The sequence below is a fragment of the Beta vulgaris genome, chromosome 4, assembly GCF_026745355.1.
Source record: "Beta vulgaris subsp. vulgaris cultivar EL10 chromosome 4, EL10.2, whole genome shotgun sequence".
In the NCBI taxonomy this organism is placed as follows: domain Eukaryota; kingdom Viridiplantae; phylum Streptophyta; class Magnoliopsida; order Caryophyllales; family Amaranthaceae; genus Beta; species Beta vulgaris.
In genome coordinates, this window is record NC_079205.1 from 9,305,099 (window position 1) to 9,318,412 (window position 13,314).

General features: G+C 34.3%; 1 protein-coding gene across 1 annotated transcript; it reads right to left on the reverse strand.

Moving 5' to 3' along the window:
• Positions 1-1,763: 1,763 nt before the first annotated feature.
• Positions 1,764-5,839, reverse strand: LOC104891628 (ABC transporter G family member 9). Its single transcript, XM_010677343.4, has 4 exons — positions 5,376-5,839; positions 3,539-4,340; positions 2,803-3,125; positions 1,764-2,467 (listed from the first exon to the last, which is right to left on the reverse strand). The coding sequence occupies exons 1-4, from the start codon at positions 5,508-5,510 to the stop codon at positions 1,772-1,774; spliced, it is 1,956 nt and encodes a 651-aa protein (XP_010675645.3). The 5' UTR covers positions 5,511-5,839; the 3' UTR covers positions 1,764-1,771.
• Positions 5,840-13,314: the final 7,475 nt, after the last annotated feature.

A 13,314-nucleotide genomic window follows, 5' to 3' on the forward strand; every position in this document is an offset into this window, starting at 1 on the left:
GAACTTTGTACCCCTCCCCCGGTTTGTATTAACTTTCTAGAAACAGACTCACGTAACTGTAATATCGGTAATATGGTGCATGGTCACTCGGACCATGGCTAAGATGTTGAACTCGTTTTGATTTCCTATTTTTATATATGTTCCCTTTGTTGCCAAAAAAAAAAAAAATCCCAACATGGCCACTTTGTTTTTGGATTTGTCAGAATGTGTTACATACATACACTGTTGGCAAAGAAGATGACGTGATATTGTTAGAATATGCAAAAACTTTGGACTAATTTGGAATTTTTTCCTTGAATAATGCAAAAGTGGGTTTTAATTCCCAAAATGTGCCCAAAAATATTAAAATTCCCTGCGTACCGTCCACGTAGGACGGCACGCGAGAAAATTGTTTTTTTTTTGTTTTAACCCATGGAAACCGCTACTCAAAGTAGCGGTTTAATTTTAAAATAAACCGCTACTCGGAGTAGCGGTTTATAAATATAAACCGCTACTCGGAGTAGCGGTTTATAAATATAAACCGCTACTCGGAGTAGCGGTTTATAAATATAAACCGCTACTCGGAGTAGCGGTTTATAAATATAAACCGCTACTCGGAGTAGCGGTTTATCTGCGCAAAATATGGTGAGCAGAAATCAGTTTTCATAATAAACCGCTACTCGGAGTAGCGGTTTACAAAAAAAAAAAAAAAAAAAAAAAAAAAATTTTTTTTTTTTTTTTTTTTTTTTTTTGTAAACCGCTACTCCGAGTAGCGGTTTTGCCTAAGTTAAAAAAAAAAAAATTTCTCGGCGCTTGTAAACCGCTACTGCAAGTAGCGGTTTTACTAAAAAAAAAAATTCTCGCGTGCCGTCCTACGTGGACGGTACGCAGGGAATTTTAATATTTTTGGGCATATTTTGGGAATTAAAACCCATTTTTGCATTATCCAAGGAAAAAATTCGACTAATTTGTCCCACTTTTTCTCCTTACAAAAATAAACTATAAATATTGGTTTATTTTAAAGTCAGCCTAATTATTCGTCTTTTAAAAGTATAGTAAGACTTCCTTTTGTTTCTTAATAGCGGTAATATGTTAACTTTTGACATTATTTAGACTCTGTTTTTCTGGATTAAATTGAATTTGTCTAAACTCAACTAAAATGAACTGAAGTAAAGAAAACTGTGAGAGAAAACTAACTAATCTGAATTGAAATGAAATGAACTGAACTTGTCTGAACTAAACTAAACTTTTATTAATTCAATTCAAAAGAACAGAGCCTTAGATATTAACTTAGACCATATTTACTACTCTATTAATTGTTGTTGGTTTAATCTCAATGTATATATATTAACCATTACGAGTAATTTTTTTTTTACAATTTTCAGTAATATATAATTGAAAATATTGATGGTCAATGTAATCGACAATTGTGACCAGTTAATATGATGCATCTATTAAAAAATAGAGAAAATAGTTAGTAATACATTGTTAAGTATTAACTTTCAGGTGAGACCACTTACACATAGAGATAGTTAGTTGTATCTACATTTATTTTGTATTCTTATATTCATTTGGATGGCTTCATATGAGGAATAATCATCCAAAATCTGCACACGTCTAGAGTGCATCCGGAAACATATGCTCATAAATAAGAGTCCAACTCTCATCACTCTGTTATAAAAAAGATGTAGAAGATATACGAAAAAGTTCAGTAAACAATGCAACTTCATGATAGAGAAATTGGTCTCTAATCAAAATAAAATATTTCTTACTCTATCAAAATCACTATTAGTTAGTCTAAGCATAACAACCAAGATTTAGTTGTCCTACTCTTTCTTGTTACTCCAATACGCGTAAGTGCAAAATAAGCAATTAGCCTATAACCCACAAACATAATCACCAAAACAATTGCAGAAACAAACTGGCCTCTAATTCCCACTGATCTTACAGAAGGAAAATCCTCGACTAAACACACCTTTGTGTCTCCATCACAAGGGTAGGTGTCCCCTGGCTTAAATTGTGAGCCTAAGAGCAATTTGAAGTTGTAATTGAGAATTGATAAGTACTTAATCCACTTAATAAAAGCAGGGATGTTTTGAACATAGAAGCCACCGGCTAGGAGGAAGGTGAGCATGAGCACGGACCCTAAGGTGGTCGCGGCTTTTAGGTCCATAACGAGAGCCCCTAACGCGAGGCCTAGGCCTTGTGAGACCATGATACTTAAGAGAAGAGAGAACAAGTAATAGAGGAAACTTGCAGCGTTGCGTTTGAGTCCTCCCATGAAATATGTTATGATCACATATACTGTGGGTAGTATGAGCTCCACAGGAAGATCGCTTACCATTCGTGCGAAGAAATAAGAAGATAGTCTGTACATTCCTGATGATCGTTCCTTGGCTAGTACCATACGTTCTGGTGGGAATGCAAATATCGCGTCAAATAATGGGAAGAAACCCCAAAATCCAGTGGAGAAATACAGAAGTCCAACCTGTGTAACAAAATCCAAATTCATTCAAATCCTCAAGTATATCAAATTATCAATAGATTGTTCATTAGTACAGTTCAAGATCAATAATGTATTGGTAATATGTATAAAGACTTAAGTGGCATCAATGTGCGCATAGAGACTGGGTTGCTAATTGACGTCTTTTAAAATATGTGAGCTCGCCTATGTTAGTTTGGATATATAATTTTAGATATGAAGAAAAATGAGAGATCATTTAAGACAAGTTAATCAATAAGATGCATCCTGCTATATGAACTCTTGGCGAATTAAACTTAGAAAAGAGTAATTGATGAGAGCCATTAACATTCAATTATTACCTGGTCCTGTAGATGGGTGATCTTGGACTGCCACCACAGAAGTCCTACGATAAAAGCAACGATAAGAACTTGTGCTATCTTAAGAATGTTAAAGGACTCATGCTTCCTCTCTCTAAGACCCCTCTTTAGAAGTACAGTATATTGTTGCCACCAAGTGGTTGGCCATTTCTCAATCTCTGTATTAGCCTCCTTTCTATGATCTGCCTCCTCATTCTCTTCTTCTCGCAAATCTGCTTTCAGTTCGTTTGCTATGTTATTCTTGTAGGCCACAATCAGTTTCTCTTTAACAGTCACTATATCTTCCGACTCATCCGGAGAAACTCCTGAAATTCACCACATAATTTGACTTAAAAGGATGACATGACTTAAAATGGTACGTCTCCTTCACCTGAAATTTTCTAAACTGTACTTATTAGACCTGATTGGACTTGATCAATCCTTATTAGATCTAAAAATCCAGCCTGAAACTTATTATTTTAGGTGAAGAGAATGTACCTAGCAAGAGCTAAGATATCGATACTTCTCTTAGCTTAATCTAGCTAGAGTTCGTCCATTTTGAACTATGTAGCACGAAAATGATTTTTTGTTTTTTGAAACGGGGAAACTACTTAGAAAAAAGTACTCTTCCTCTAAGCCATTTCCGTGCTTCATAGATCTTAAGAGTATTGATTGCCTAAGTACATTCGATAAATTTTCGTGGATAAATGTTACAAGTATAGAACATTTGATCACATACCATTTGCAAGATCCAGGAGAAAATCAGCAGGATTCATTGGAACAGAGGGGACATACCCAACACTCTCGAAGTAGTCCATAACATGCGATCCACTTCCAAAGTACAATGAATTACCTTCAGATAACAGCAACACCTTATGAAACATGTAGAATAGCCTACTTGAAGGCTGATGTATAGTCATCACAACAGTCCTCCCTCCTTGGGCTAATTCCCACAAAACAGACACGATTCTTTGGGCCGTGGTTGAATCCAATCCTGAAGTGGGCTCGTCCAGGAACAACAAACTTGGGTCAATCAACATTTCTTGTGCAATGCTAACCCTCTTCCTTTCACCACCAGAAACTCCCCTCAAAAGTGGGCCTCCAATAATGCTATTCTTGCACCTAGTCAGGCCCATTTGGATTATAACTTCCTCAGCTACACCAATTTTTTGTTCTTTGGTGAATGTGTTGGGTAGCCTTAATAGTGCAGTGTAAACTAGAGTTTCTGTGACAGTTAAGTGAGCATGAAGCACATCATCTTGTGTTACAAAACCGGTGTTTCGCTTCATTTGATTTGAGAATGGTTTTCCATCATAAGTTATGGATCCTTTGAGGTTGCCGCCTAGTCGGCCACCTAAGGCCGTCAAGAGGGTGGTTTTACCACTGCCAGAAGGGCCGAGCATTGCTAGCATTTCGCCCGGATATACCACACCCGAAATTGAGTTTAGTATGACCCGTTCTCTTACTGGTGAAGATGTCGTTTGCTTAAAAAATTTCTTCCTCTGTGATGGAAATTTTACTTTGTACACAACATCTTTAAACTGCGAAATGTGAAAGAAATTCTTAGTTTCCTTTCAAAACATTATCATGTCAAAAGCAAACATATGTATATTTCATTTGGTACATGATATTAAAACAAGTTACATTTTTCCTATAAGAATACACACAAAATAAGGCTGAAACCCCCTCCCAAAAGAGAAGGTATTAGTACCAAAGAAATTGTTAGCTTGTTAGTGGCATATGTAGTATTCCTACAGACACTTTTTATCGATTTTACAATAAGTTAGTGTAAGTCCGTCTCACCTAAGACGTATATTCATGTTTCATTCACACCTTAAATCTTTTTCCTTTGATTTTGAGGTGTATTCATGATTATGTTTACATCTTGCTTTTCTTTCTATAATTGCATTTCTTTTTTTCACATGTATATCTCTTTCATAGAAGCTTATGAAAATATTTATGTTCTTCACAAAATGACTGCTTTTAACATTTACTCCCCCCACCCCCATTTTGGGTCAAAAGCACACCGATAGTTGTACCAGCAACCAATATAAGTTGCCATAATTAGCGAAAATTGGGGTATGCATTAAAGTGAACGAGAGATTTTCATACTTTTTTTGTTTTTAAGCAGAAAGCATAAAAATAAATATCGTATGACTCACATAGTTGCCAATACGGCAATACCAAAAATACGTATATCACCGAAAATATGAATATTCATCCAAAAGTTACCCAAATTACGTAAAAACTACTTTTTAATTGTTTTTTTTGGGGGGATTAGAATGAATTTAAATTCGCTACAACATAATCAAATAAAAATATTTCTTGATTCTTCAAGATTTATTTCCTTATTTGATGATCACCCATCTTATTATAAAACTTCTAACAATATAATCTACCAGAATTTTAAAACAAAAAATTAGACGAAGTAATACATTCTGCAACTACAAATAATGCAACTGATTAACTTGCATGTTTTACACTAGTTAGGATTCTAATATCATTAATCAAGAAAGAACCCTAAAAGCAAAAATGAAGCTAAAATAATCAAGAAATCATAAACCCTAAAAAAATACCTTCAGTATAACTGGATGTTTAGCTTTTTTCTGAATTTTAGGTAAATCAGATTCTGATGTCTTCTTTTGTTGAGCCTCCAAGTCCATCACTTGCACTTGTTCATCATCTACATCCATCTTTCTCTCTTTTCTCATTAATTTTCTCTAAGATCTAATAATATATAGTTAAGAGAAGAATTAAATATAAGTAAGGTAACAAAATATAGAACCAGATTAATTTCAGAATAAATATAGTAAGAAAAGAAATTTATGCAGTGTGTAACATTGAAGAAGTGCATGCAATTGCAAGAGAAATGAGAGGAATTGATGAGTTATAAAAAAATAAAGATTCAGTAAAAGAAAGAAGTACTGACGTCTCTTTTTAATGGAATGTAACAAATTTGACAAAGTTTGTTCTTCCTTGAAAAAATATATGATGAAATAAAGTTTGTTCTAAAAAGTTTGTTGTTAAGTAAGGCCGATTTTTTCTCCTTCTTTATGGTAATACACTTGTTAAATTGAGTGTATATGTGTGTTTTGTTCCAGGAGATGAGGGCAAGCCAACACACAAAAAGAGAGGAATATTGTAATTTGTAACTGGAAGAAGTAATAACAGTAAAAAATACAACGAAGTTAGGAAAACAATACCTATTTTTTGTGTCCTATAAATAGTTGAATAGTATATTTTGTTATGGGCTGGGCTAAAATGCGAATTTTTTTTTCTTTGAATGATGGGATTAGATTGGTGGATTGTTGTTTGTGAGTTCCCCAAATGCAATGGGATTTGATAATTTGTGAATTGTGAGTTTGACTCTTATGTGGAGTTATTTTGACTTGGTTGATAATTTTGTTTGAATGGATGTTTTTGGGAGAAAAGAGAGTTGCTCAATTCTCAAGGATGCCAATTTTCATAAAGAAAACTAGTTATAAGGCCCGGGCTATGCCCCGATAAGAAAAAATTTCATTTATTAATATTGTACTTTGATATGATAACACTAAATACAACTTGGTCTAGTGGTTAAAACTTTAGTACATGAACTTGAGGTCACGGGATCAAAACCTATACTATGCAATTTCTAATTTTTTTTATTGTACATGGATTACATGACCTAAAACTCCTTAGGGAGAGCACCACGTGGCACCGTTCCTGATTTATGCACGCCTTTTAATATATTAGTATAGATAGAGGTTATAAACACAAGTGGTTTAGTGAGAGAAAATGTCATAAAATGCTAATGAATTATGGAAGGATTCTTTTTGGTTGGGGGCTAATGAGAGGTGAGGAACGGTAAAAGGCTAGTGTGACACTTACCATGCGTTTTTTTACATGAATTTAATAATTTATTGAACATATTAAAAATTGATTAGAGTCGATTTCATCTTATATATATTTGCATCTATATAAACATAATGAGGTCTGAAAGTTATTTTCCTAAGGTGAACATAACACACTCTTATAATATGTCGAAAAGTTATAACTTGCTCTTGATACAGGAATAAATAATTTAATATGAATCCTCTAATTTATTTCCATGGTGTTCTATTTTTTTTTTCCCCAACAATGATTAAGAAATCATGATTTGAGACATACTTCCTCTATTGTTTCTTTTAGGAAAAGTTGATTCTTATATCAGTTCACTGAATCTAATTCCAAGTTTTAGTTACTATAAAATAATTAGCTTCTCAAAATAATTTGAATTCTCATTTTTGTTGCATATAATAGACTCAAATAGATGGTGAAACCATTCTCACTTTCCTCTGCGCGTCTTCCAATGAACTTAAATATCTTTTATCATATATTAGTAAAAATTATAACGATTGGATATTAATAAAATAGTATTTGAGACGAATTAAATACGATTCCACATGACTATTTTTCTTTTATAAGTTGAGGAAAATTGAGTAGATTCTTTATATATATGAATAATGTCAAGATTCTAAGTAAGAAAAATAAAAGAAAAGAGGGAGTATGTCGATAACGAGTTACAACTATTGATAAGTATTGACTACATACCATAATGTTATGATTCTAACTATTAAGTTTAATATGTTATAATACAATATATTATGCATTACATATGAAATATTTATTGGTTATTTGATAACATTCTCCCTATATTTTTATTTAGCATGGATTTCTACATATTACGAAATTACACTTCTAAGTTACTTTTGTGTTGATTTTGTCGGAGGCTGAAGCTCGGCTTTTGTTTAGTAGGCCTGGGCCGAATGCGTACTGGAAAGTGGTGCAGCGCTGTCAATAAGTGGTCAACTTAATAGGATGAGACTGGGCTTGTGATTTGTGAATGCACACGAATCATAATAATATTAAAAGCCCATGTATAATTAATAAGCCCGCAAATTAGAAGAGAGTTTTAGGTCAATTGAACATCCAAAATGTAAGACGATTAAAATTATTATAAGTATTGGGATTTGCGTTAGGATCTGTTTTTTTCCCTCAATTTCAGTTTAGTTTATTTTAGTTCCTTTCACTTCAATTCAGGTTTAACTAGTTTTTTAAATTGATTTAGTGTACATCAATTTAGCTCAATTTAGCTGAATTTAGCTCAATTCAGCATAAAAAGAACAGAGCTTTAGAACTAGAGTTCTTCACCACATCACTTATTAGGTGTAAGACTCCATCAACTCCATAGTTAGATTCTTTAGTAGTACTCTTATACGCACGCAATGCAAAAGAAACAAAATCAATTACAAAATAACATCTATCTAAATCCGTATTTTTAACTGAAAAAAAAAGTTAATGAAGTTGATAAACTGCTTTGAAATTTGATAGAACCGCAGTGTAATTTGACCTTCTTTTTTTTTAAGAAATCGTTAAATTGGTTATTTTGATTAATTTTTATTTGAGAATATATAGTAATTTAGTATGGACACCCAACCCAATCCTCCCGTCTTCCCTTACATAATAGAGATTCTTTACTCCTTTCATTATCTGATTTTTCTTACTTTTGGTAAATTCTATCTTATTTTACGCATTTAGTTATCTTTTATTTGCGTATTGTTTGCATAATTATATCAGACCGATAGTTTAGGTAGGAATAGGTTGAATCTTAGCATGAATTAATGTATGCTTTTCTCCAAATCCCTAATTTAATTAGATTAAATCCCTAATTTAGTTAGATTATATATGTGTTCATGTTTATTGGATTTAGGTTTTTTTTTATCAATGCAAGGTTAGAAGCAATTTGGTATTGATTGAACCAAATATCTGTATTGTCAACTAGAGTTGTTTTAGATGGTTGTTACTTATTAGGGACATGATTTTCCCTATGAGAATAAGCCGACTTGACTGTTAGGAACATTAGGATGTCTGTTTAATGTCTTTTATATGCATAAATCCATTATTTTAATAGGTATGATTACATAATAGGGAAGTCATTAATACTATAGGGAGGTTTTTATTTTTATTTTTTGGGTCTCTATGGAAATCCATGGTAAGATGAAATTCCTTTGGGCTACCTTCGTACAGGGCCGCTCACCTAGAGGCCCAACACGACCCGTACTCCCCACTTCCCAACTCCCAACAATTTTGAAATTTTGCTTCCACCAAGATTTGAAACTTGATCTCTCATATAGAAGATATAACGCCATACTATTGCCCAAGAGTCCTTGGTCTCGAGGAAGGTTATTATTCTTTGATTATTATTTGGGGTAGGGAATTATCTTTGTATTATCAATTCATACAAGTTCTGAATTTTGATTTCCGCGCAATGCACGAGTATTTTTAATGTGTGCTAAAATTTTGAATGTTTGTCATTAGATGTGACAATAAATTGAATATCTTTGTTTCTATACTCTCTATTAGCCTACATGCAACATGGCCATACATGTATGAGAAAGGCTTGGTAACCAACGGTTTGAGTCCAAAAAAGACTCAAACACCCAAACTAAAACACAATGGTACCATTATAACTTGACATTGGTATCAAATTGCTATTAGGACTGGTACCAAGGTATCAATATTTTCGGAGAATGGTACCATTATAACCTAGCATTGGTACCAAGCAAATGTCATCTACACGCGCGTGAAATCTTCCAACGCATAAAATGACCAAATTACCGCCGTTTGAGTCCCCTAAGAGACTCAAACGGTTGGTTGCCAAGACAAGCTCATACATGTATGTACAGCAGAATAGTCACAAGCCCACTAATTTTCCATCATAAAATCAGTTGTAATAGGAAGAGTATCTTACTAGATTATGAACTAGTGTCCTCACCCCCTACTTTTACCAACGTAGGACAATACTTTGGACATACTAGGGAATTCTCAACGATTTCCCCCATTTCACATGGGTGTGGCTGAACTCCCCCTCAATCTATGCTACTATACAACATCTTTGGTCATCCATGAGATCAGCTAGTATGCAACCACATTGTACCTACCCAAGTCGAACCACCGGCTTTGATAAAATTTACCTTCATACAACAGACTCATACTTGTAAGTGAGGTAGACTGGCCACAAGCTTAATAAGGTTCCATAATTAAATCAATTGGTAATAGGACGACTAGCTTACTATATTATAAACTAGTCTCCTCTCCCCTACTATTGACAATGTGGCACGATGCTTTGCACCCACTTGGGAAATTCTTAACACTTCTCTTTGTCTTTTGTTTTTCAAGTATACATTGTTTTCTCTTTATGGCATAATGAGATGAATATGTTATTAGGTGTTACAACAAATTATACATCTCATAACATACTTTAACTGTTTTTCAGTAATATCTTTTTTTCTACCTTCTTTTGATTTACTTCTCGTGACAAATCATACGTTCCTTCATGAAAAATTTACCCACCTCCTTTCTCACAAAAAGCAAGAAAATATGGGAAGAGTAGGTGGGATCAAGAGAGATAATTATAAAGTAACGAGACATGAGTAATAATATAAAATGTAATTGTGAGCCTCAAATCTCAAAACAGTGTTATCAATCTTGAAATACTACTAAGATTGAATAGAATTCATAGCATAAAGAATAGAGAGTAGAAGTATAGGTGTTTTGTATTATTTCTGAATGAGTTCTTACAAGAGAGGATGAGAGTATTTATAGCCAAAGCTATATTACATGAAATGATTCAGCACGTGCCAATTATAACTGATTCAGTTATAACACATGCTAGTCATAACAAACTCAATTGTAACAGAAATGCTTAGGTACAATTGATTACATAGTAGCAGTAGGTACATCCTCAGATATATTCTCATTACCCCCCCCCCCCTCAAGCTAGGTAGGGTAGGAAGCATGCCAAGCTTGGACAGTAAAGAGTGAAATTGAGGAGAGGGAAATATCTTTGTGAAGACATCTGCCAGCTGATCTCCAGTAGGTAAGTAGGCTAGGTGAATGAGTCCTTCCAATACCTTATCCCTTGTGAAATGACAATCAATATCTATGTGCTTTGTGCGTTCATGGAACATAGGATTCCTAGCTATGTGCAAAGCACTTTGATTGTCACAATGTAGTGTAACTGGCTTAAGATCAATAACTCCAAGTTCTTCAAGTAGCCTGACCATCCATGTAACTTCAGAGGCAGCTGAAGCAAGGGCCCTATATTCTGCCTCAGAGGAAGATTTGGAAACAGTTGATTATTTCTTACTTTTCCAGCTTATAGGTGATTGACCAAGTAGAAGAAGATATCCAGAAACAGATCTTCTAGTGTCAACACAAGAACCCCAGTCACTATCAGAGAAGGCTTGGAGACAAAGAGTATCAGATGCTCTTAGGAGAATTCCTTGACCAGAAGTAGAGCCAACATAGTGAAGAGCATGAAGTAGAGCTTTATGATGCTGAACTGAAGGAGTATGCATATATTGACTTAAAGTCTGGACGATATAACTCAAGTCAGGTCTTATATTAGTAAGAAAGTTTATCTTTTCTACAAGACATCTATAAAAGGCAGGGTCTGAAAAAGGATCATTGGCATTAGCAGAGAGTTTTAAGTGAAGTGGGAGAGGAGTAGCAACTGCCTTTGGTGAAGAAATGCCAGCAGTAACAAGAAGTTCTTTTGTGAACTTTCTTTGTGTAAGAGTAATCCCAGCAGGAGAATAACCAATCTCTATACCCAGAAAGTAGCTAAGCCTTCCCAAATCTTTTATACTAAAAGTTTTGTCAAGATGAGACTTAAGTGCATCAATAGAAGAAGAATCAGTGCCATTTAAAATGACATCATCCACATAAACAGCAACTGTGAGATGAGAATTGTTTTTCTTTAAAAATAAAGAATAGTCATTCTTGGATTGAGAGAACCCTTGAAGTTGTAATTCACTTACCAACTTAGCAAACCATTGCCTACTAGCTTGTTTTAAGCCGTACAAGGATTTCTTTAGAAGACAAACTTGATTAGTAGGATTAGGTATACCTTCTGGCATCTTCATACAGACTTCTTCATGCAAATCCCCATGAAGGAATGCATTATTGACATCAAGTTGCCATAAAGGCCAGTGTTTAGAAGCTGCCAAGGCTATTAAAGCTCTTACAGAGGCCATCTTTATAACTAGAGAGAATGTCTCTTGGAAGTCTACCCCATACTGCTGAGTGTAACCTTTAGCCACTAACCTGGCTTTATATCTTTCAAGAATTCCATCTGATTTAATCTGGGAGGAGAAGGTGGAGTAAGAGGGACAGTAGGTGCAGATGTGGCATTAGATGGATCAGGGAGAAGAGAAGAAGTGGTATCATTGTCTGTATGATCTGATGACATGTGTGTAGAAGGAGGAGAAGAAGATAAATTAGGTAATAAATAGGTAAAAACATCAGGGACATCATCATAGGTAAAAGGAGAGGGATCAGTAGTAGTAGGAAGAAAGAAAGGTGTATGAGGAGTATGAGAGGAAGAAAAATGAAATGGAAAGTGATGTTCATGAAATATGACATCTCTGGAAACTAAGACTTTTCTGGTATGAAGGTGTAATAATTTGTATGCCTTTTGATGTGGGGGATAGCCAAGAAACATATAAGGTTCTGACCTTGGTTCAAACTTGGTTCTACCTTATTTGTTTGTAGAGACAAAATAAAGGCAACCAAACACTTTAAGGTGATCAAGAGAAGGAGATGTATTGTGGAGTTTTTCATAAGGGGAAATGTGTTTAAGAACTTTAAGAGGGGTTCTGTTAATCAAATGGACAGCACACAAAATACATTCACCCCAATATGCAGCAGGCACTTTAGATTGAAAAAATAAAGCTCTGGTAATTTCCAGAATATGCATGTGCTTTCTTTCCACAACTGCATTTTGTTGTGGTGTATCTGGGCAACTAGTCTGATGGACAACACCTTTTTGTAACATAATTTGCAGCAGCTTTCCCTCACATAATTCCTTTGCATTGTCAGACCTCATACATTCAATTGAGCAATGAAATTGAGTGTTAACATATGCAAAGAAATTTTCTAAAATCTGAACAACATCAGATTTATGTTTAAGTAAGAACACCCAAGTATGCCTAGAATAATCATCTAAAATTTTGACAAAAAACTTGCAATTATTGTAAGTAGAAGTATTATAGGGACCCCATAAATCCACATGAATCAATTGAAAGGGTTTGATAGTTTTTATTGAACTTTGTGAAAAAAGGAGTCTTGTTTGCCTAGCAGCAGGGCAAATTTGACACATACAAGAATGAATATCATCTAGATTGAGACTAGGTTGAGCATATTTCATAAAATGAAAAGGTAAGTGACCTAATCTTAAGTGCCACAATTTGGCTTGTTCTATACATTTATTGGAAGAAACATTAATGGAAGCAGAAGCAACATGAGGTATACTATTTCCAGCAGCTATTGAAGTCTTTGAGGAGTTGGTGCAATATAGTCCATGCTTCAGATTACCAAGAACTAGAGGCTGGGTCAAAGAAGGTGCCTGGACAATACATGAATTTGAAGTAAAATTCACTGAACAATTCATGTCTTGGCAAAGTTTAGGAATAGAAATTAAATTAAACTGAAAAT